The sequence below is a fragment of the Dromaius novaehollandiae genome, chromosome 17 (assembly GCF_036370855.1).
Source record: "Dromaius novaehollandiae isolate bDroNov1 chromosome 17, bDroNov1.hap1, whole genome shotgun sequence".
Taxonomy (NCBI): Eukaryota; Metazoa; Chordata; class Aves; order Casuariiformes; family Dromaiidae; genus Dromaius; species Dromaius novaehollandiae.
The window spans coordinates 6,250,262-6,276,122 of NC_088114.1; the positions used below are offsets into that span (position 1 = coordinate 6,250,262).

The window sequence follows — 25,861 nt, forward strand, 5'->3', positions numbered from 1 at the left end:
GAAATGCTATCTTTTCTCACGATCATGTTTTTAGGTAGTATATCTATATCTTGTGAGCTATAAATGTATATACAATCCACAGAAATAATGGCATTCATTCCTATCCTGCAGAAAGACAGCCTAATAGTTTGCTAGAGAAAACACTCATGATACCTTACAAAAAACTGACAAATCTTGCTTTGGTTAAAAAAAAATGTATGGAGGTCAGTGCACTGATACATGACCTCCGAAGACGTGCATTTACAAGCAAGTTGAATTTAATGATGCATATGGGGCATGGAACATTTTTGAAGCAGTTTACAGGAGGTATTCTTTAAAATATACCTTGCTCTTGACTTCCTTCCCTTGGAATTTTCTTTTCACATTCACTCTGGTTTTTATGCGCATTAGTGGGAGCATTACAAGTCCCAGAGCTTTGGAAGGTCATTTATAGAATCTTTTACAGATTTTGCAGAAAGACAGAATCTCGGAATTCCATTTCTCCAGACCTGGCAACCTGTGTTATTAACAAGTGTGGTTGTTCTTTTCTGGTTTGACAGTTTGGGATCAAGAACGAGCTTGGAGAGCTTGATTTTTTTTCCTGTTCCAGTGCTTGTTAACATGTTTTCTACTTTATAGTATCACTGGGTTAATCTCTTTTTTCTGGGAATCCATTTTCTAGGCCAGTATTTGTCCACGTGTCAGTAAGAAATGTATTTGAAAAGCTGCCATAGCCACAATGCACAGGTTTAGGCAAGCTGCTTTAGATGGGGATACTGAGGCACAGCCACATACACAGTGGCAGTTATTGTGGCAAATGCTTGGCCATATTAGCTGAAACTGATGAAGCCAACATCTGCACCCCTAGAGAATACAACCTAGCTCTCATAAGTCAGTCAGTCTTTTAATACCAGTCTTCAAGTGCCAATGATTATTATTCTTTCATGCATATTCTGAAATGTACCCTAATGTTTATATTTTGTAACACAACCCTTGAACGTGCAAGACTAGCAGGGGTTTGATCCTATGGGACTCATATTCCCATCTCAGTTCCTCAGCAAGCATTAGTTAATATTGACTGTAGCACTCTGCTCCGTCAACATAGGCTTTGATAAGACTAAGCTATTTCGCTAACTGCGTTCCTTGTGCTAGTCCCTGTACTAGCTCCAGTTTCAGAAATGGCCTTAGACAAATACAATCAGAAAAAGCCTCTCTAATTACACAGGTTGGGCTAAATTTATTAAAACTGCAATCTACAGACTTCAGGGCACAAGACAGGAAGAGAAACCCATCACCCCTGCGTGCTCCAATCCTTGCTGAAGCTCTGCTCCATTCTAAAATTCATGGCTCTGATTTCCATTGCAGGTGGAAGAAGCTGCTGTACTGGATAAACACCTCAGCTCCCGAGGTGGGGGGTTAAGGGAGGAAAGGGAGTGAGCCGTTCCTTTTCCCTACCTGAATTGTCGTCATTCCAAGCTCCTGCCCAATCAAAACCTGTCCGTCCTGCAGCTTAGCGATTCGTGGCTCCTCCACCTGCATGAAGTCACTCACCAGGTCGGTGATGTCAATCTGCCAGTCAGAACCCAGCAAATAGCTCAGCTGGCCACCAGGGTCTGAGGCTTCAGCTACAAACTGCGTGAGGACTCGCACCATCGCATGTTGGTACTGAAGGGCGCAGCCTCTTCCCTTCCGTTCGTCCTCTTCTTCATCATCACTGTCTCTGGCTGGTCTGGTAGGACACCAAGAGTCAAAAAATTATGAGAAACTGAGGCTAGGAGAGCTTGCAACAGGAGAGCTCTTGCTGACAGAAGTCTGCAGCCTGGCTGGTGGAACAAGGGGCTAGTCTCCCCTTCTGTTGCTCTGCAAGGTTGTGTCTCAACACTGAAGCTGCTGCTTTCAGAGCATTTTTGAAACCTATCAGGTTCCCCCACTTTTATCCTGTTTCCCTTATTTTTAACTGAGGTCTTCAGGCTGCCTGGCTTTCCAAAACAGCTTAACAGTTAACATCACCAGCTGGCTTGCTAGCTTCTCTGCCTCATTGTCCTCTCCAAATCTCTGATGATTTTTCCGTGTTAAGTCCTTATTTTCAGGGCCTTCATGCTTTTTTCATTCTGGATATTCGCAGCTGACCAAATCCACATGAGCCACTTGCATATACATGTCAGTGTTGCCATGGAAATCTCCTCTGTCTGTATCTGCATACACATCCCTTTCTGTATGGCATTCAGGAGCACTCCTTGAAATCCCCATATTTTGCTGTGATACTAACTGAGACCTGGTAATAAATGATGTGTTCATAGGTAGGTTGGAATAGAAAGAGCCTACTTTACCCATTTGTTTTTCTGTTTTTTAATAATGTTGTCAACAAATACAAATGGTCTAGACCTGACTACAACCGTCCTGTGCCCTGTCCTTCGCATGCCATGCACCTGTGTGTGCAGACAGTATCTTTAAAGCCCTAATGTAGCAATGCCCTGATTCTGGGACACTCTGACAAGGGTCACTGCACCCTACAGTACTAAAAATAGGGAATAAATATGTACGAACTGTGACCTTTAACAATGAGTAAATTAACTGACAGGACCTGTGAATTAGGTCAGAGCCCAGCCAGCCTTGCTGGAGCTGGTCCTTGTTGGTGTCTTCTCGCCGCCCCCAAGGTTGACCCTGCCTAACTTGACCAATGGGCCCTTTTCATCCAAGTCACTAGCACTATAAAAGGAAATTGATTTCCAGTGCAGCATCATGCAATCTGTGGTTTCCATTTCCTTCATAAGTTCAGTGCAGCAGCCTATTGAATAAATGTCTGGTGACCTTCAAATTTACACTGGAATTGCATTAAGGCCAAATGAGTGTGTTCAGATCCACTGGCCCTGACAGGTCTTTGGCAAGTGCACAACCCAGAATGAGCATTCTCTAATGAAACCTACCTCTTATTAGAGATGATGGGGACTCTCCACCCCTTGATCTGATTTAGTTCTGTGTCAGAGACCTCTATCTGCAGCGGGAGACGAGGAACCCAGACTGTCATTTCTAAAGGGGCACTCAGATGCTGGTAAGTAAAATTAACTATGACATTCACTTTGCCTTTCATTTCCTTCCCGTTGACAAAGACATAGTCACATCTGTCAGAAACCTGAAAAAAAGAGAAAGAAAAAGAAAATTAATGAGTCTCTGCAAAATTATGAAGTATACCACATCCTGGGAAAGTGAGAGGGAGGAAGAGAGAGGATTTAGGTTTAAATTAGGTCCAGGTTCAAAGGACAACTAGGAGTAACAAGAGAAGTACCTGATGTGCCTTGATAGCCTGTATAATTTGGCATCATTTTAAAAGGCAGGCTTTTCCTGCTGTAAATGTTTCCAATATAATCAAAGATAAAAGAACAGGTCCCTTCTGTCTTTAATTCCCGCTCCTGCTCTAGGATGGCTAGTTCTGATCACCTAGACAGGATTCCTCTCCTCAGAGCTCAGCCAGACTGTACTATCTTCTTCCTCTACTTCGTGTGCAGCCCAAGGAACATGGCATATACATGGGGAGGAAGAGTTAGGTAACTGCCTGTGTATGTAATTCTGTAAGGGAGCAAATTTCTCTAGTCAACACGAACTGCTGTTGCAGACAGGTGATGGGCTGCTGGAAGGCCCATGGCTCGGTAGGCAGAGCCCTGCCCCTCCGGCTTGCAATGAAGTGGACCCCCAAGTGGGGACAGAGGGTTTGCACGAGAGCCCTTTTCAAAGATGATATGACCCAAGCTCGTGATCACTTGGTCAGGACTTTGTGGGAAGGCTGAAGGTGCCTCTGTGCAAGCGTTTGGACAGTTTCTGAATTTTCCATATCATTTTCTTCTGGAAGAAGAAGGTTTGTCCCAGTCCTCAACAAAGCAATTCCTCAAACCTACTGCAGACTCCACTGAACACGAAGAGCTGGGAGGGGAAGACCTTTGCTGCAGCCAAGTGAGCAAAACTGCGAACCTTCTTTCTCGGTAAATGGAGAAGCAGTCAGGACTGGCTTGATGAGCATAGAGTGCGGTTCCACTGTGACTTTCCTGTATTTAGAAACTATGGCAGCTCAACAGTTTCAATGCCATTGATTCATCAGATGAATAGGTTCTGCCGGAGTCCTGTTATGGTGCCGGGGAAGTGGTGGTTACACCAAAACTAATCACAGGGGAAGAACTCACTGATGCCCAGTGGTGCTCATTGGGGCCAAACACACTATCTCTGCTGCAAGCCTGAGAAAGACCTTACACAACGTTCTCCTCAAGCTAGTCCTGATGTCACTTTATTTATCACCTGCAGCTCTGGACATCAATATTTGCGAGAGTTACTAAATCTCACTCAAGCGATTTAGCAGCTATTGCAAGCATCTAGGTGAGCTGACAGGACCTGTTCATTACAGCTAGTTAAAATATATGAGTAAATGTACACGTCAAATAATTTATTAACTACCACTTTACGGTGCTGATGAGCTGAAGGAATGATCTATTAAAACCCTGAACTCTTTTCGCAATCCATTACCAGCCAGACCTTCTATTCCATTCTGCGGATATATTTAATATTTCTGACTCCACAATGCATGGTCTCATCCCCATCTGAATTTAATGCCATTTTCTACTTTTCTGTTTAAATGCTAAATGAATTTAAATCGTATTTAAATATCACCAGCTTTTGTGGGATAATTTGCATTCCTAATATTATTATCTTTAAACAACAACAAAACCCCTTGCAGACAGTTCCATAGCAAATCCATTTCCATTCTTGCTTGTCTGAGCCTAGGTAATGCACATGAACTCTGAAAGGTTATCATTACTCTTGCACTGCCTCTCTTGCAAGCAGCGTGTGCTGTTTTAAGGTCAAATTCTTAGAGTTGCTAGTGGTTTCAGCAGGAAAATAATGAGTTTATTTACAGGCAGAATTATGTTTTTAGGGATATTCGCATGTTAGCATGTCTTACAGTAGCTGTTAACAGCTCCTATCAGGATCCAGCCTCACTGGGCTGTGTAGCAAGAAAAACTCAGATGCTGTTGAGAAGGCTCAAAGCATGGGAGAAAGTAACTCTAGGAAAGGGACTCCCAGCAGCCACCTGAATGCAGAGGAGTCCTGGCTCTGGCCGGACCCTTATCACTAGATAAGTAGTAGATGTTACATTAGCACATGTTGATCCAAACTGACCTGAGCTGAAGAAGATAAGACTGTGCAAAACCCTGGGAGAAACTGCATGTGTGCCAGTGTAAGTGGCTAGAGGAAAGGCTGGTAGCATGGGTACATCCCCTTCTGGGAGCAGCACGTCCGGTTTCCGGGCATGCAGGGATGCCATCGACTTGGAGAAAGCAGGGAGAGAGCAGACCTTGCACCTGCATCCGTGCAAAAGGCACAGTAGAGTGAGTGCAATACTTTCAGGGCAAAAACTACATCATACTTAGACGGCAATGTCTAACAACCAGTCCTACAGGCGGGAAGTCAGAAGCCCATCAGACAGTGGTACGGCTGCTCCTTCTCTCGCCTCATCTTATCTTGCTTCTGTGAGTGAAAATCTATTCCTTGCCGGCACTGCACTTGCCCCTGTTGCCTTTTTGTATTTTAAGTGCTGTTCTGAAATCAGACAACTCTCCTACATGCTAATAAGCTTTCCCTGCTGCTCTCTACTTTTCTCTTTTCCCTGGGATGCCAGCGAGGAGGAAAACCGGGCAGCGTCTCAAAGTGCTGGGTTTCACCTGCAAGGTGTCAGGGCGAAGTGTGAGACAAGGTGGCCCCAAGGGAAAAACTCTGCCCGGGACCTGAATGGCCTGAGGGCCTTCACGTGCCCTTGTGCTCTGCAGGCTGGACACCGCTTACAGGCAAATGGCCTGCAGACAACGATCATCTTCTTCTTTACCATGGGGCCGGGCTAACAGCTGCCCGCAACGCTTCCTCACTGCCTCTGCTTCTTGCTAGCACCACCTAGCACTCATGTGTCTTAGCTAATTAACACATTAGGCAATTAAGTGTCCCCATGGGTGGTCAACCTAGGATTGAAACCCTTTGCTAGTGATTTAAGGTAAAAGGTAAACTTCTGTGCCTTGCAGCACAGAAATCACAGCTGGAGGATCTCTGCAAGCTGCAGCAGCCTCTGCTTGCACAGCACCGAGCCCCGGGGTCCTGCCCCCCGCAGACCCCGGCCTCTCCCCCTCCCTGCACCCTGCAGCAGGGCTTTTGAATGACATTGGTAAGAGAAGAGAATCCAGCTCTCGGATTTTAAATTCATTAATGCTCAAGCAATAGCAAGAAAAACAAAAGTTGGCAGGCAAACAGACTTCAGTTCCAAGTTTATCAGGGTTTATTATAGAGAGAGAGTTAAAAAAAAAATTCTAGCCTTAAAAACCTCCTACATGAATGATTAAAGAAATATCATGACCTTGTGCTTTCAAGATGATGATTTACAAAACAAACTGACAGTTCAGGAAAAAATGAGTAGGCTTGGGATAGCCGTTCCCTCCCGTTTGCCTTTCTGCCAGCCAGGACAGCAATAACTATGAGATCATTCAGTTCCCAGCCAGCCCTTCACTGTTGGAATGAATAAGCATCACTGTTCCGCTGCAGTTTGCATGCAGTCCTAACAGAGCAACATCAAAACACAGTGCAAAATACAGTACATTTTCATAAATCAGGCCAGGACATTCAGAAACAGGTCATCAATAGAAAGGCCGATTAGCCAGGCTGCTGTTACTGCAGACATATCCAAACCATTCATCTTGCGGCACTGGAGAAAGAGCAAAAACTGTAGAGAAAGAAAAAACGTCAAGCTTCTCTGCCTCTTTTGAGACTGAGTTTCCTAAGCTGCTGCTCAGAAATGAATCACTTGTGCGTACTTTGTGAAATGAGTTTGACGAGCCTCAGCCGAGCCTCCACAGCACGAACACGCACACGGTAAGCAAAGCAGCACCCAAGGGAGCAGAGCAGGCGGCCGCCCCGGGGGCTGCCGCTGGCCCCCCTGGCCCTGCTGGGCTGCTCTGCAACCTGCAGAGGATTTCAGGTCCTCAGGCTGCCAAGCAGCTCCTTCCCTTCAGCCCAACCCCTATGAGCAGCCTGTAACTCCCGGCCGCCTTTCCCCTGCTGCGGCGCGTTTTACACGGCTCGCCACGCGCGGCGGAAACGGCCCCGGTTCAAGCTCAGGAAGCGCACGGATGGAGCGAGCACACACCCCGGATACGGGCGCATGTCGCATGTGTGCACGACAGAGACGGCCTGCGCTGAACGAGCCCACGGCTCCCCAAACAGTCTTTAAGGGGGATTATGAGGTTACCAGAGCTTTGCCCCAACACAGACAGACTTCCAAGAACCGCTAAATACATTATAAAAAGTGAGAGGAACTGCAAAGGAACTGGAGCAGGGTGGGGGATTTGCAGCAAAAAACAATATATTTTTTTCCAAAATCTTGGGACTTCCACCCATATCTCCTTCGCCTTTTCTCTTGCCTTTCAGTTTTGCTCTCTCAGGAATGGCAACCCTGTTTTTCAGTAAAGGTGAAAAGGGCTTGAGAGAGAAAGAGTACATTTTCTTTCACTGCTAATGTACTCCTGCAATACGTCTCTCTGTGTTGTGGCACTGTAACACAAGGACATTATAATGCCTTTAAATCCTTCTGGTGCTGTGCTCCCTTGCTAAAGCCTTGCCAGGCTTTGTGTCACCCGAGCTTTTCACACAACGACGCTGAGCTGCCTTCCATTAATTAAGGGAGGCTATACTTAGTTCAAGATGCTCCAGAAACTCGCTCAATACAGGAAACTTTTATCTCTTGAGGGAAATGGGCTTTGAATGGCTTTTTTAGGTGTGAACGTGGTAGGATATAGAAGTAGTTTGGGTTTCATTTGGCTCCTGCAGCTCCACCTCTTTTCCTTGCATCGACGAACAACGAAGGACGCTTCGTCTGAGTCGTGCGCAGATATCTAATCGCAGCGAGCCAGGGCAGTGGAGGTTACAGGTCCCTTATTGCCAGCATGGTACAGAATCAGCAACAAGATCTGTAAGTGCAACATGCACACATCCTAAACACGGGGCTTCTGCCAAGTTGGATGTTGAGTTCAATCATCAATGCTGCAAAATGTGCGGAGTGGAATAATTCAAATGTGCTCAGCATTGCACTTAATTCAAAACCCTGGTCCTAGAGTCCAAAATGGGAACAGAGTCAAGTCAGTGCTGCTCCCCACCACTAAATCCTCACTGTAGACATTCATTCCTCAGCCCCAAGTGCAGCTCAACACATCAGGTATCCCCAAACTCACCCACCAAAACTCCCCTCAGAATCCCCTCCCCAGTCTGTACACTCTTCAGGTTTGATGACAAGCAAGAGAAATCAGAATTGATTAATTTCTCTTTTTTATTTCACAGTTTGCTAGACCACCTGAGGAAGAAAACACTAAGCCCTTTGTAGCCTTAGAGTAGCAGGACTTCAGCCAGCCTGGGAAAGTCACGGAAAGAAGCAAGAAGGGCCCTCCTAGGCCCACGTGATTCCTGTCGCCCTGGCCTCCTGCACCCAGTGCTCCAGCGAGCAGTGGTCCCATCCCTTTCCTAACAGCATTCTGCATTATCCTTTTGCATGAGCTATGAGAATTTGTGTGGCTAACTCTTCCTTCAGTCCCACACACCCCGTGCTAGGTTTGGGCCGAAGAGATGCCAAAGATCTGATGGGAAGGAAGGAGTGGGCAATGGGCATCGCAATTCCCAGACAAGGTACTGATATTTCACTGTTAGTCCTCAGAAATAGCTGGAACATGCTGTTCCCCCCCTCACTATCATTATTAAATTCTCTGGGGATAATGGTGCAAACCTTACAGGAAACCGCTTTTCCGCTACAGTAATTCTGTTGGAGCTCATACAAAGTCACAGCTATTAAGTCTTTGAAAATAAGATATACCTAGAGCGGTTACAAAGCTTCTGGTTTAGACATTTCAAGGATGGCCAATTAGGAAAGCAATCCTCTGATATTTCCACATATGAATCTGTATTTTGGGAACATTCTGGGACTCCATCCCCAATCCGCGCTTCCGTAAGTGACCCCTCTCCGTGCAAGTATGCTGTTTGTAACGCACACTTCAAGCGCAGCCCTGCTGCCCTGGCAGGCTTATGGGATCTCTGCTGATTTAGCACTGCACACACTTGCCTTGGTCTACCAGCATATACGGCGATATTTAGTAACATAAGTTATGTTAATGAATGCTGCCTAAATCACTGCTGTCAGAAGAAGAATGGGGGAGTCTCTTATAACCATTAAAAATGAATGAGGAGGGAAATAAATAAGCAAAAACTGCTCATTTGAGCTATAAAAGACTCCAGAACACAAGCTGTGTACCAAGGTACAAAAGGATGAGGCCATTATTAGCTCTATAAGTCACTTCTAAATGACTCGGGGGAGGTGGAGTCACCTCTAATCACCCGTGTTTAACCCGCAGTGTTGGGGTGAGATTCATCACTGTGATAACCGAGTCCAGCCTCAAATTATGCAAGACAGAGACAAATGATTATAATGAAGATGCAGCACAGGGGGTAGATACGCCCTCCAGTGTATGTCCGGAGAAGAGACCTGTCTTAGTTTGGGATTCTGCGAGAACCCAGGGGATACGAAATCACCAGCTGCAGATCTGCAATAGCAGATCTATTAACCACCCTGGATGATGCTGGAACTGGGAACAACCACCAAACAGCCGTTCCTGAGGAATCATTAAAGCACCTCCTGTGTTGCAAAGAAGAGAAAGTTTTCTCATCCAGAAAGAAACAGTAGTGGCAAACAGGTACCATGTCAAGTTTAGGGATGCTCGTCCTGTTCCTTACTTGTTCAGTGACTTGCACATTCGGTGGGGTTAACATCCCAAGCTGGGCTGCTGGACGGCTGGAGAAGGAAGAATGACTTGGCTTGAAACCTAGTGATTTGATTCCTGCCAGATTTTAAATCTAGCATCACCTTAACAGCTATCCCCATACTGGCAGATTTACACTGCCTAAGGTCTTCTTAATTTTAAATATTTGGAGTTTTGACTCTAAGTTTTGAATTACTTGCCAAAACCTGAAAATACCCTTTCAAAGTAAGTAAATTTCCAGCTGTGTTCATGATGCTTTTTCATTTGGTCATCGCCTTTGCAGCTGGTTCCCCATTCTGTGCAGCAAGATTGTGTCTCTGCTAGAGGTGGTGTCAAGTGCCCCATGTGGAGTCTGCAGATGCAGAAAAACCAAAGAGTGCTCTGGATTTTGCAGGTCCACATCTTTAAAGTGTCTGTGCTTTTCTGTGCTGTTTTTCCTGCTGTAACAGCTCAACTCCAAAAGCTACTGAGATCCACCACCATATCTGCTTTGCACCCAGAGACAAGCACCTTCCCGAGTTCCTGAGGGCGTTAGGGCTGCTTTCCTGCCATGCAATCCCATGGGATCATGTCCCAAGCTCACCTAGCCCTGCTACAGAGCAAGTTCAGCAATGAATAGATACAAGCAGAGACCCATGCAGGAGAAAAACGGTGCTCTGCTCTGGCACTTCTTTCTGCACTAATCCATCTGAAGCACATTACAGGGCATATTGAGAAAACTCTGATGCCAATTAATTTCTAAGAAAATTTTATTTTGCTCTATACCTTTGTGGCAAACATCAATACATTATCCTCAGCAAAAATTACCTGAGTGAAATATGTAATGGCACATTTTAAAAGGACTCACAATTCTGGGCAAACATCCAATTCTAGCCACAGGTTTAATACTTCTTCCTTTCTGAGCGTCAGGGATCTGAGACAATGTTTGCAGTGTGTCAGTGTAACTAACTGAAACCCCCTCATTAAAAGTCTCTCCTGAGGAATCACCTTTTGGTTTTTTAAATCAAGATCAGGAGTATATAATTTCAGCGGCTTTTTCCCTGCAATGTTAATTTTGCAGCCATTTCCACTACTAAGAGCAGTCAAACACGCATTTTTCCAGGAGACAATGAGAGAAGAGCAGATGACACAGCTATCTGTGGACACTCTTACATGCTGTCCTCGCCGTGATTCAGTACGTGCCTACGGGCCACCTGCAATCTGCGAAGGGCTTCTTGACCCTGCTGAGCCACAGCGCTCAGGCCAGCCCGGAGCCACGTGGTGGTGGCACATTGCTGCTGTCGCAGGGTCCCTCTCCCTGAGACGGGCAGTAGAGCTGTGTGGAGAACGAATGTTTCATTTCAGGAGGGCTTTCAATGCTTTGGGTTGCATTTTTGGGTCACGAAATTCAGTTTCATCTCAATTTGAAATGCTTAAAATTATGTAAAAATAGCATACCATCAAGCAAAACGTCATTTCAAAATGACAAATCAAAACATTTCATTTTGGAAATGTCAAAACAAGATATTTCTTTGACACAACGGGAACCTGCTACCCTGCCTTTCCTTTTTTTTTTCCCTTTCAGAGATGAAATTCCAGGGAAATTAGCATAATTTTGTGAAGCACAGATCTTCCAATTCTGACACAACATGTTTTGTCAAAGTTTCTCCAATAAGCTGTAATCAACAGGGGCCACAGATCAAAACAAAACCATTACAGTGAAACTCTGCCCAACTGAAACCCAAACATCATGAAGTCTGGAGTATCCTCAGAGAAATGAGTAGTACTGTGCTCATCCGCAGGAGGGAAGGTGAAGGACAACCTTTCAGGAAGTCTGGGATTAATTCCCAACTCTGTCACACACTTCTTAGGTGACCCTGTTTAATTTATCTAGATTGGTTTCTGAAGGCTATTGAAGAGGTAGCTCCCACCGAACCCAAGGGGCGTTCAGTGGTTAAATCTCTGTAAGAATCTGGGCTTTAATCTCCCTGTGATGCATTCTCAAGATGAGGATACTGCTCCCTTGTTTTACAGGGGTTTTGCACAGCTTAATCTATAAGAAACAAGAAAGAGCTCAGGTGCTAGTGTCACATGAGTACACCTTGCCGTTGCCTAAAATTCCTCTGTCGCTAGAAGACAGTCCTCTGCTTTTCCCACCGGTGCCAGGAGGCAGCAGTCAATCACAGCCACCCGAAGCGCGCGACCCTCTGCTTGGTGCGGAAGAGGCTGCGAGTGTAGCCCCGGCCGGCAGGCAGAGCGATGAGAAACCCAGCGGCTGCGGTCGCTCCTGCTGCTCTCCGCTCCCTGTGCCGCTGGCCGCTGCCGCTGGCCGCCCCCAAGCCCGGCCACCCAGCTGCAACGGGATGGCGGTGCTTCCCGCCCGCTGCTGCTCTCGCCGCCCGTCGGCCCTGCCAGCGTGGGCCGCACCGCGGAGCGAGGTTGGGCACGGCGTCGGCTGCTCCAGACCGGCCGGGCGCGGGGACGTCAGGGCCGGCACGCGGAGCGCTCTCGGCAGGCAAGGACTGCCCGCCGGCTAGCCGGGGAGCTGCTGGGCTGGACCCACGCCTCCTGCTTCGATTTGAGAAGCTGCGACTGTTTGTAACGAATGTGACAACACTTTCTCGCCTGTGTTAATTAGGCTACATCTTCCTGTATCTGTAGATCTGAAAACCACACGCGCTCTGTATCATTCGCTGCAGTCATCCAAGGAAGCAGGGACAAGAGCTGCAAACACGTCCAGCACGCCGAGCTCTGCCACCGGCCGGAGAGCAGCCCGAGGCCATGCAGCATCGCCAATCACTCCCATATTCTCCCAGGGCAGCTGACGGCTCTTGGGAGACACTGAACCTCCCCCAAAGGCAGCAGGGCAGGGGAAGTGCCTGGGGGCACTGCCGGGGTGAAGCGTGCGCCACGCGCTCTCGGCCGCCCAGCTCTCCCGGCAGCGGGAGCACGTTGACCTCAGGCCCAGGCTGCGAAACCAAACGCCTAGCAGCGTTCACCTGCAGTCAGGAACTCTCGTTTTGTCTGTAATTTCCACAACAGTAAAACTAAGTGTGCGTAACATGTCTAATTGCCATATCCAGGATATGCTATGCTCCCCTCATCTAGAGCCACCTAAAATCTCCGCCAGCTCCTTTCTGCCCTACAAGCATCCCGGCACACGGCTCAGCAGAAGGCACTCAAACTTTGCCACTGTATTTCTCTGATTCACAAATGACCAAAACAGTTCTATTGGCTACCATAGCACTTAATTGATTTTACAATGCTTTGTACTATATTAAGCATGAAATCTATATTAGGATGAATTTACCAGGTACGTGTTTTATGCCCTACCAGACTACTGGCTGCAGAAAGTATATGTCATTCTCACTTGCCTGTTAGAACAACAGAAATGTAGCTGGAAGATCAATACTGAAAGAAATACTCCACTTGAACACTGCTTGTTCTATACAAAAGCAAAAGCTCTTTATTAGAAAAGATTTTCCTTATTAAAAAGTTTCTCCTCTGTGGCACCCATGGAGGTGCAGCCTCCTGATCCCCCCTTCCCCCGGCTTACCACAGCAAGCTGGCCGTCCCTCCAGGGAGACCAAGTCTTGCCTTGCCTGCTAAGCGGCAGATGTTGTGGTAGCACAGCTGGACTGCGACACCAGCTGATGCCTGAGCATTTCTGAATTGGGGAAATGTCCCTTTCAGACATGCTAGAGCTCTTGATTCATCCCAAAAGGAGACATCTCTGAACTTTCTCTCCTTGTTCAGGCTACGGGCACCTGGCACTCTCGGCAGCATCACCGCTTGGGGCATCCGCGTCCTGCTTTGCTGTGGCCTTGCGACAGGCTACTCCTAGGTAAGGCATGGTCTCCGCAACGTGGAGATCATTCCCCTTTGCCAACCCTTAAATCCAAACACTTCCTCCTCCTAAAAATGTTTCATTAACATATTGCAGCAGCACTTAATAGTCACAGGGGAGACCAGACCCCCAATGCCCAGCTAGCAACACTCCCTCCATGAAACAGGAGCTCTCACCAAAGAAGGGAAAGAGAATTTTACTTATCGTTTGATCCCCCGGCAGCCGGTGGCTCTGATGCTGCTGGCATCACGCTGCCCTGCTGCCCGAGGGAGGGCAGGGCTTTTCCTATCGGCACACACGCTCCTGCCACCTTCACAGATTTCTTGCCGCTTCAGTAGCCGTGGTAACTTTTTTGCCTTTGGGTGATACCCAGGCTCTGCCATCGCATGGGCAGCTGTAGGGTTTGGTTTGTCTGAATCTCTGCGTTATTTGCACAGTATGGTATTTTCACTGGCTATATTGAGTCTTCTCTTTTGGCACTGCCATCACATATATTACAATTACGTTAACAAGTCTGTTGTTCTAAAGAACTCCTATTTTTCTCCTCATTACCCTGAGCCATGCTCCCAGTCATTTCTCATCCATCCTTCCCAGGTCACTTCTGATAAACTGTAAAACTGCAAAAGAGAACTCTGCTCGATGAGCAAATTCAAACGACTGTCGCACCCAGGCAGCTTTGGGGGCGTAGGTGGGATGGGAGTGAAGCACGTACGATGTGCTGCGGCGCGCGGATCGCAGCTCCTCCGCACGCCCGGCTGGGCAGGCAGCGATTTCCCAGGGCTGGGCGAGGTGCAGGATTTAGCTCACCGATTTCAGATCTCGCTCCTAATTCAGGACGTCCCCAGGCCAGGTCCCAAAGCATCAGCCAAGATGAGAGATGTTACAAATAGATCTTTTAGACAACCCCTAACAGAAATCCCTAGCTCTCCAGCTGACCAGTTCTGCCCTGAAAAGGGAGCACTAAGCACCACTGAAGTCACTGCCCACCTACAAAAATTTCAAATCCCTTTCTGAAATTTGTATCTATTACTCAACACTAAGATTTCTGTTGCAATTATAATTCAGCACTGCCTCCAATTAAATTTATTTTTATTCTGTTAGAAACAGTATGGTCCTCTTTTAAAGGGCTTTCATCATTTTATGGAAGATGACTAACAAACTGAAAAATGAATAAAGTACAAAAAATCTTTTGCATCAACTGATGCAAAAGAAATTATCACCATTATTGTGGCTTTAAGCATGACTGCTATGAAACTTGCTGTTGGTTTGGTTGAGCGAAGAGGGAGAAATAGAGAAGCCAGTATAAAATACATTTTCTTTAAGGCTATAAGAGAAATGTAAATCCTCATAGATGGTTTTAGATTGCTGAACTAGTTAGAAACAGGCACTGGGCTGATATACTCGCTGCCTCCTTGGAATCACTCATCTTTCATCTCCATCACTGCATCTTGCACACTGGAAGCACTGCGATTTTTTTGACAACACTCTCATTTTTCCAGCTTCCAAGAAATCTCTAGAGAGGGATTGTCAGTTCTAATTATGCAACACATGCTGCAGCGACAGGTGGTTACCGAAGCCTCAGGAAGGACATTTTGACATGGATTATGAAGTTTGGGCCGTGTTCTTGATGAAAAGAGCCACACGGGAGGGAAGGTGGGAGGGGGGTCAGGGCAGTCCCAGAGAAGTGGAAAGACTCCTTATAGCTCGCCCCTGTGTCGGGCCTTCCCAGCCGTGTGCCTGCAAGGAGCCCCGGGCCGGCCAGGCTGCAAGGGCCATGGACTTCTCCCAGCTGGCTAAGCCAGCCGGCCGCTGAAAGCAGTAGCTACATTTGCACGGTGCAGTGCCCAAGTGAATTAGCTCTGCTGAGGGACTCATCCCTCCACGACTGAAGCCGAGCTGCCTCCCCAGCTCCACGCTCTCCTCCATAGCGTCCGGTGCCAGGTAGACTCACTAGCCTGGACAGCTCTGCCCCTCACGCCGTGGCACGGCACAGACATCACAGGCATGCCACATCTCTACTTCTCCTACAACAAACGGGATTTAGATGCTCAAGGATTCAGTCTTTACCATTGCCGTTTTCCAGCTGTTAAATGGAGACGACAGTGCTTTCTACTTCATAAGGCAACCTGAGGGCTGGGAGCCTTAAAGATGCAGTATTTCTGCCCAGGGATCTCATCCAAACCTCAGACTTTGCTTTGACTCTGGTAAGCTTTGATCTTACCCTAAAGTCCCTGCACTTCTGCCCTCCAACCAGAAGTGTCCTGCTCTTTTAATTTCCTGCCAAAGGGTAGTGGGGTATACATAAATTTTAATTAGGGACACCACTGAGAACTGATCTGACCTAAGCCAAGTATGAAATCAGACCTCCCCAGACTTAAAGGAGGTGAGAGCCACACAGAAGTGAATGAAAAGACACTGCCGGGAGAAGAGAAGGCCAAGATGAAAGGAGAGGAGAGAGTTTGAACTTTCAGTGCTCTCAGACTTCAGTGCCCCACCAGCACAGACCTGCCGGCAACTCCCGAAGTTAAGCCATCTCTCAGCCGGTGCTAATAGCACAATGACCGAATGCTGCCGAAATTACTTGTGTAACTTGGGTGCCATCCTGAGCATTTCAGTCACTCCAGCATCGGGAAACGGAGACGACGTGGTTAGCAATGGCAACCTTCAGAAGTTAGAGCTACAAGGACAGATTTCCATTTTGGTAACAGGATGATTTCAAACAGTCTTAAAAGATTTGTTCCTCTTTCTGACACTGGGTTTGCACAGGCAAAAACTAGTTCTCTTCTGGCAAGTATTCAGATACCCAACTTTACCACTAAGAAGGCAAAGGAAAAATCTCTTGCGATATACATACTCATGCCAAGCTCTGAAACATGGGCCACCATCTTCCAGTGACTGGAGAAAAATAACGCTGCTGCAGATCACGAGGAATTTCTCAGAGAGACTTGGGCCTTTCTAAGCCCAAAATCCCTTGTGGAGAAGCCCATAAGCAAGATAGTGCTCCAGCAGGAGAGCAACAGCCACAAGCACACGAGTGCCAGAGGAAAGCTGGCCTCAGCAAACCCGGACAGGCTGAAACACCAGCGAATGGCTTCCAAACTACATTCACTGTTAAAGTAACTGCAAAGTCTGTACTGGAATGGAAGATGTCCCTCACCACACTGGACTTGTGGGCTAGGATACTGAGCAGTAAGGGGATTTCTGTCCTCAGCTGTCTGACTGACGTAACCTTGTTTTTCCCTAGATGCGTATTTCTGGACAACTGAAGATAAATAGCTCTTCATGCTAGGGTGAAAACCAGCACGTGGCCGTAAGCCGTTCGCCTCTCCCAGGAGCAAGCAGTGCCATGCAGCTAGGCCAACGCTGGGACCCCCCGGCACAAGTGGCAGCAGCACATCAGTGTGCTGGGGGGGTTCACAGCCTGATGCCGCCGTTTCTAACACCCTCCTGTGTGCAAAGCTGTCCTCAGCTTGCTCATTAGCAAGCGAGCACCAGGAAGGGCTCCTGCCCTTTCCCTCTCTGCTCCGTGCATGCCCTCTTGGCACTCATTTAAGAAACATGTCAAGCTCTCAGTGCCCAGTGGTTTCTTTTTAATGGGGAGGGAGAGAAACAGCAGCAATGACAGCGAATCGATGAGTATGTGTGTGCGCGTGTGTGTGCACACGTACACAAGGCCAGAGATGGGAACAAGACAGGAGCGACCCTGGTATTCTCAAATATCCCACTGCACCAGGTAGCAAAGTTGATTCTGTCTGGCTTATATAAAAACATTAGCATTGCTGTACCAGGCCTCCTACCATCTGCAAACACCACTGCTCCTAATGCTCACTTCTCATTTCACATCTCCGAACCAGCCCCTCGTCGTGGTGCTCAGCTAAAGCCAGGCTCCTCCTGCATCTCTCCGGGGACAGCAACAATCCAAAGCTGCTTCTCCCCTTCTCGAGCAAAGGTCATTATTTTGACAAATTACTTAAATCTCTCCCAGTCGGCAACGATGACCCTGAATTATTCAGCATGCATCTGTCTTCTCCCCCTACCAAAATGGCCTGTAAGGCAATAAGTGTATTTCACTCGAGCCACTTCTTAAAGATGTAAGACAGTTTGGGTTCACTCCAATGCCCCTTGAAGTCAGTGGGAGTCTTTCATTTAATTTTCATTTAATTAATTTCATTAAATTAGCAGATGATGCCAAGCTGGGAGGGGTTGTAAGTACTTTGGAGGACAGGATTAGAATTCAAAATGATCTTGATAGTGTACAAAATTTTCTGAAATAAATAGATGCTATTCCAGAAGTGTGAAAACAAAGTATAAACTTGGGTAAAAATAATTAAGTACAGGATGCGGGACAATTGGCCTGGCAACGGTAGTGAAGAAAAGAACTAGAGTAGCTCAGAAACTCTTCAACTTTAGGGGTCACTGAGGACCGGAATAAAGAGCAGAACTACCATCTGCAATGATTTTTAACATCTGTTCAGAGAAATGACTGTCAGGAGGAGTTTCAATAGTTGGGCACGGGGTTGTTTTTGGGCCAGTTTGCAGATTTCAGTAATTTTTAAGCCGTATATTTTGATATGAAACATATAATGTACAACCAGGCAACATCTAGGCAATTTACGTTATCTACAAGAAATGTGGGTTTTCTGGGTAAAAGGGACAAATATCTCATCTTTTCTCCTCAAATTCAGTATTTATCACATAAGCAAAGGCATGTCCTCTCGAACTGGAAAACATATTTTGGACACTAGCAGACAAAATCAAGCAACTCTTTGAAAGCCACTCCTTAAGGCTCCACTGAACATCTAATCTGCAGCCTAAAGAAGACCCCAGTGCTCAGCACCCTTTCTGGTGACCTGGAGTGAACTGAAATCTTTGTAGCAACATAATTTACGTCATTAGAATGTAATTAAATAAGTTTGCAGTGAACAGACAACGTAAATGCTATTATTTGATACCTTCTTCCTTCCTTACAAGATGTGATGGAATGCTAAATATACTATGCTCACCTACATTTATAGCAATAGTGGTGATAACTTATGTCACTTTTGTGAAGTGTTCTGATGTGCAAGACAAGCCATTGCCTGAAAACTGACTGCATTTCATTAAATCAAGAAAATTCAAGGAAAAGATTATATTTAAAAGATGGGAGCAAAGGCATCCTATTTTCCTCATACAGATAAATGAAAGCCTGATCTGGTGAAATTACTACGGATCAATATTGTTTCATTTCTATGTCTCTTCCTCCGTGGTTTGTAACAAAATAATAATAACAACAATAATGATGATGAACATTTTACATTTGAACTATTCCTGTTATCTAACAGCGCTGCAGCATTTTGTGGAAAAAAAAATCTCCAACAGCGCTGTGTAAACCACATGATTGTGAAGCCTCAGTGTTTATGACGTGTGTGTGTGTGTGTATATGTATAGTTCTTTACATACCTACATATATATATATAGTATAGATATTATTATCCTTATTGTGTAAATGAAGGAATGCAATGTTGAAGTAGCTTCCATGGGCACAACACGGGTCAATGATAGGACTACATGAAGCCTCCATACTCCAAGGCTTGAGAATTATCCACCAAACCATGAAAAGAGCTATACTTAGTGTAAATAGAAAAGTCTGGCCAGAAACCATTTCCTCTCACAGACTTATTCTAGAAAAACTTATGAAACAAAAATCCACTCATTGAGATGAAGTTGCTAATTCATCTCTGTCATATGACTTCAGAAAGGTTCACTATCTGCTCCTTTCATTCCCTATTTATTGCTTTATTCATAACTATTCAAACTGGCACAGGACTGTCTCTGATAGGGAACTGCAGTCCCTGGATCCAGTGAGTTGGGAGATGCAGGTGCTATTGTAATATAAATTTAATAAAAGAGACAGTAATAAACATGATAAGAGCAAATGTCTGCACCTCATGTCTATGCCTCTTACAATGGAGGAGACAACAGCCCAGATTTCTGGGATTTGGTCTGGGATGTGCATGGGCTAACAGTCAGCAAAGCAAAGGCAGTTCTTAAGACATGCTCAGGGTCAGCGTAAGATCAGAAAAACATGTTGGCTTTTCTCACCATAACCTAAGAGAATTACCAGCCAAACTACGCTCTAGCTCTCAACCTGTCAGCCCTATTGCAGCTAATGGGGTTATATGGCAGCGCAGTCAAGGTGCCATTTGGCCTTTAAGTTAAAAGCACTTGATCTTGCTGCTTACCGGAGCCTACGGTTCCTCTGAGCTTCCTTTTATTTTCAAGGCAATGACACATTCAATAAAGGTTGCAAGATCTGGCTTCAGTGAGGATGGGGAATTGAAGATGGAAGGTAATTTGAAAGCATTATGTAGGATTTCAGCTGCTTGTTCCCCATTGACTCTAATGGGAGTCATGCTGCTTTGATCTGCCAAACACTTTCACATTCTTTCCCTCTTGACAGGCACTCACATCATGTATCTGTGCATTGTCAGGTCAAGGCGAGTCCTGAACTTGGCTATCTAAACTATCTTGAAACGACCAAACAATTCAAAAGAATAGCCAGACTAGGGAGAGAGACTCTATCAGAAAGTGTATTACCCTGTTGTATTGACATGTCTTGCATTTTCTCACTGTTTAGGAACAGATGATGTTAATTAAAAAGTTGCATAACTGATCAAGAAGGCCCTGTGGAGGTGGTTTCATGTGAAGACATCTTCATGCAACAACTGCAGGGTACAGAAGCTACAGGACTGAACAGGCACGGTGCCCGTGTACAGCAGCTGGATCTCTTCCAGGGATCTTGTACTACCTAATGCCTGTGAAGGACTCTGGACGCTTAATGGAAGAACAGAGCCAGTCAGCAGCATGTGTCTCCCAGAGCGGGCTGGAAGAAGCAGAGCTGCTCCATGCAAGCACTCCAGAGGCAGATAGCAAAGGCATGAAGAGGAAAACAGATGAAGCCATGTAGACATCTGTGAGGAACTTTAAGGGCAGGTAGAGAAGTAGAAAATATCAGAAAGAGGTGAAAGACATGAGTTCCTCTCCCTCAACATGTCCGTGTGGACATGGGAAGGATAAATGTGTAACAAATGAAACAATGACCATATTACAACTGTTATGGAGATGTACTGGAAGTCTAAAATAGTATCCAGAAAGCTTTTTTTTTATACTCCTTCCATGGGAAAGATCAACGTAAGTGCAGAACAGGTTTACTACTGAAACCCCTTATGAAGGTTTTAGCCTGGATTTGGCCTAGTAAATTAGAGAATCATCTAATTAGTCAGCAAACTCTTCTGGAGTCGCACAGCAGGGCTGGGATTCTCCAGGACACTACTAGGACTCGGGTGCTGAATTCCCCAAACGATTGGAGTGGATATCAAATTCTGGTAGCTCATGTGGAGAATCCCTCTCTGGAAATCATGACTGCACCACAGGCAAAGGCTGGGCCATCTCTCTCATGCCTATGAGTCACTAAAGAATTGCAACCTCAGGGATGTAAGGGAGAGACTTTTGAACATCCAGATTTGTACTAAGTCCTAACGTACCCCACAAAGATCTGCATCTCCTTTCAAACACAGATACAGCCAACTCCAAAGAAACATTTACAAAAACATATAACAGAATTGTCAAGCAGCGGCTTCACTTGCTTTTGCAGTGCTTAGAGAAGTGTTACATCTTCACTACTCACGGAAAGAGTAACTGCTGTTACTCCCATATGAGCTGGCAGAAACAAACCTTCCAAAATAGAAGATTTCCTCTTAAAAGCAGCATGCATGGCACAGAGGAAGGGAAAAGGGAATTAGCAGAGTTTTACATGCAGTTATTGTTATTATTTATTTGAACGAGGCAGGTGATGGAGCCTTAGCCCTGGGCCAGACCTCGTTGTGCTAGACATCATACAAATACACAGCCACAAGCCTAAAGGCAGTCGATTTTTACATCAAACCTGAGGCACTGACTGCTCTCTCTTGATTCAGGCATGTGTAAGTAAGCTCAGAATCACACACGCAAAAGCAATGCTTCCAGAAATACTACCACAACCACTGGCTAATCTCCAGCACTTGCCATTGCAGGTAGAGCTGTAGGAGGGGGAGGAAGGAAGTTGGTAGGGATGGCCAAATGGCCTCATGATGACCTCATGGCCAAAACCCAGCACCACTCACTCACTTAGTGTCAGCGTTGTGCCAGACACGCTCAGCTCCATCAGTCTGCAGTGCTTCCCTATGCTAATCTGCAAGTCCTGCGAGCAAGCACACACTGGCCTAGAAGGCAGCACCTGGAGCAGCTGGGCCCTTGGTTTCTAGACAACGTGAACAAACCGGACAGCTCTCCTATATGCAAAGTCCCCTGGAAAAATGCACATATTAATGCCAGCTCTCGGCACAGCGAGCTGGTGGGGGCCCAGGCTGGTTTTATCCTTCATACTCATCAGTGGGCTGAGTAGACAACCAATGACAGCGGCTAAATATTACTGCAACTGAACCGAGTGCAAGCTGCTACTGCAATTCCAGCTGCTCATAAACTTACCCTTTGTATCTAAAACCGAGCAGAGAACAGGCTCATTTGGTATCCCTGTGCTTGCTAATGATACATTTGTCACTACTGCTTCAGCGCGGCAGATTGCAAGGCTCGTTGGCGTCCTGTCACTCTCCTCTCCTTCCCCGCTGGCACCCCGCACGCGCCACCACTCAGCAATGCTCGACCTCAAGAGATACCACAAAAAAACCCTCACATGCATACAAGGATTGCTGCTCATCTGTCCACAGGGTGAGTAAGGCCGAGCAAAAGTCAGTACTTCTTCATGCTGTGTGGCGCACAATGGGCTCGAGAAGGCCTTCCGAACTTCTCAGAGAATTATTTGCTTTGAGATTTTTGGGTGAGCTATTCGACTTTCCGTTTCCCTCTCAGGTGAATGAAGGTTGTCTGCCTCAGGAGGATGCTGTGAGAGACTCACTGGGATTATTCAGATTTTTTTCAGAAACAGAGGTGATCCTCAGCATGCAAAATCATCTTACAGAAAGAGAAAAGCTGATTGTGGAAACAGTGTAGTTTGTAACTGCGCTCTTCTCTGCTATGTCTCACCTCATCTCCAGTATGTATGCACATATCTCAGCGAGCTGAGATACAGCAGTTAAGAGGCTCCCTAATCCTTTTTGTCTGTTAGAAAAGCAGGACTCCTTATAATGAAGGGAAAAAGCAAATGAACTATTAACAACAGATCCATGATCACACCAAAATCTCAGTGTAGTTCCTCTAAATGTGCCTCCTCCCACCATCACGTGGGCTGGAAGGACCAAGCTACACTTCAGATTCATTGTCTTCCATGTCTTACATGAAGCAATACCATGAAAGAATTTTTGGATCACCCTCAAATACTGAGAGGAGATCTTAGCACAGTTTTGTCAGGATCTTTGAGGCTTCTTCCCTTAGACATGCAAGCAAGGGAGATTTTAGCTTCTTTGCATCTACAGATGCATATGTGTGAAGCCTGAAAGCTTTCCCCTAGCTAAAATAAATCTTCCCAAATTAGCACTTAGATGGAGAGATCACTCACATGACGTGTCTGTCCTACCAGTTTTTTTATGTACAAAACACCATTCACAGAAGTAGCCTGGCCAACTCATTTCACCAAGATTACTTTCTTTCGAATCCTCATAGCTAGCTAGCATGTAAATGTTGTTTGTTAGGCTCTTTGGACAAGAATAATTTCTCATTCTCATATCTGCGTGGAAATCTTCTGACAAAATTTATGAGCAAAGCTAATCTTCCACTTGATCAATGTAAGTTTTTTCCTCTTTTCCACAACTTCTTAATGGAGTGTGTGTGCACCATGGAAGCATGTTCCCCTATAATATGTTATTCCTCATACAATTTTAAACAGGCTTCACCTAGTTTAAGTAGATCTGGCTTTTTCATCTGAAGGTTGTGTAGCCTTAGGGATTCTTCACCAGATGAGCAGATGATCTTTTTAACACCTTCAGTTTCTGACTTTCATATCTTCCATTAAATCAATCTCCCTTTCGTGATTTATATTTGTGTCAATGCCCAATTCTATTACAATTCTCTCTTCTGCATTCTCAATTTCCTCTATTATTCTTTTCTGGGTCTATAATATCATTTCAGTGGCTAAGTCATAGGCTGTCACTTTACATTTATGAACTGCAACACAAATGTGCATTATTACTTTATTTTTATGAAAGTCCATGATAACTAATGCGCTGATGGAATTTCTGCCAAGAAGCTTTATATTTGGTTTCAGGAGATCTGGCCTCCCACCTCTACTACTCCAAAAAAATGTTTACATCTCTATTTACATATTGAGTAGATCATTATAGTTCTTTATATCCCTGCCCCAGTGATTTCAGAAGCTATTATGGATTTAGGCGGGAGCTTAATTAGAAACTGCTCTTTTTGGTATTTCAGGCTACATTTCACGTGAAAGGGAAAAATGGGACTCTAACAAATGAAAGACTTTGATGTAACCCAAAGGAAAGCCCCAGGCTAGTCAGATAAGTGTTTAGTGGAACAGAGAATCAGACAGTGGGAGATCATGGTGGTGTCCCATTCCCTGGACGATTCGTTTTATTCCTGTTTATACTCTTGTAACAAAACCACTTTCAGTAGTTTGCTTCTGTTTTACAGTGATACCAGTGCAGGCAGTACCAGGTTATTTTCAGCAGTTTTTTTCCCTTATTTCCCTTCTTTGATGAGCAGGGAATATCACACACTCAAGATACACTCAAGTTGCTCTTGGTCCCCCGGCTTTGGCCTCTCTGCACTCCTGCTATGCTATAAAGGGCAAAGCAAACATACGAGGGTTTCCCACCTACGGAAAGCTGCAGCGGTCACTGCAGCATCAGCTTCTGACGAAAGGGCCATGTTGGGGGTGTCCCCAGGAAGAGACAGCACACCAAGCTCCCGTCAAGCCTGTCTGAGAGACAGTCTCATTAACATTAAAGTCATTAAAGCTCATTAAAATTTAGGGCAGCCTTGAAGCACCCGTGAAATCGGCTAGCAGCAAACTGTTTGGCAGCAGGACCAGGCTCCAGGAGACAGAAATGCCTCCCTCTTCACCCTGCCCAGTGCACTGCAGGTACCAGGTGCATCTGAAGGAAGGGCTTCGCACTGCATCTACAGCCTTTTCAAAAGGAAAATGCAATGACAGCAGTGTAGTATGTCTGGGAACTCAGCACAGCTTCGTACAACTGGGTGATGGATGAAATCTATCCTACTTTTGGGTCAGTGGATGTCACCTGCTCACTGCAAGACCTTGCCAGAAAACAGTTCATATTTCATCCTGATCATGCACCTAAACTGACCTCCTGAATTATACTTCCCACAGAAACCGGAAGAAATTCAGTACTCGACTCCTATTGGACTATGGGAGCTCAATGACCTTATATCACATTGAAAACCTCAGCCTTACAATCAAGTTGTTTTTCTAATCTACCCTTGAATCCTTTTACTAAACACAAAATCAAGTAAATCGCAGATCAGACAAAGCCAATTATTAGCAGGCCTAGGGAGATCCGCTGCAAAAGAAAGGGCAGTTAATGGCCTAAAGGATTGCCATCATCTTGACATATTACACCAACTTCTGGCAAAAGGATCTGATTAAACATAATTGTTTAAACTAGAAGTTTGTAAACAGCTGAGCATTTTACCCTGGACAGTGTGTAAAGCAGATGACTCATCTTTTACTGCTGATGACAGAGTGGGAAAGAGACCTGGACCCTACCAATTTTGACAAAACACCCCTGCAGCACAGCAACAGATCTTACTTTTTCTATTTCCTGTGCTGTTGAGCAAAAGAAATCCTCTCCCACCCAGTATTTCTCCAGGATCACTTTCATTCATGACCCCTAGTAAAATCTGAACTGTATCTTTTCTACAATTTTTCTATGTTGGATACATGTTATGCCATTTAACGTCTCATTCCATGCCCTTAGTTTTCTCAGTGCCTTGATGGCAACAACCCAAACAACCGATGAACCAAGAAAGCTCTTATCAGTAATTAGCTTTGCTGGAGACCAACAGATAACTGCCAGATCTGCATACTAAAAAGTGCAGGATTAGGTTGCTCACACCTATGCACAGCCTCCCCAGCAGCCTGAGCTCCAAAGAAGTGTGCATCAACGAACGGAGCGCTGCTGAATTGACTTAGAGGAGAGGGAGAGGGAGATGAGATTAGACACACACATTGTTTAACCTGGCAACAAAGAGGACAATTTGGAAAGCAACTTGTCAAGGT

The 25,861-nt window shown here is 45.6% G+C and overlaps 1 protein-coding gene across 1 annotated transcript in view; it reads right to left on the bottom strand.

The window, feature by feature from the left end:
• The window catches only part of TMEM132D (transmembrane protein 132D), a 274,373-nt gene that overhangs the window by 6,569 nt on the left and 241,943 nt on the right, over positions 1–25,861 (bottom strand). Inside the window, exons 6-7 of the mRNA XM_026114487.2 lie at positions 2,907–3,112; positions 1,435–1,708 (exon numbers count right to left, since the gene is read on the bottom strand). Coding sequence (XP_025970272.2) covers positions 1,435–1,708; positions 2,907–3,112 — 480 coding nt within the window. The remainder of the gene's footprint in view (positions 1–1,434; positions 1,709–2,906; positions 3,113–25,861) is intronic.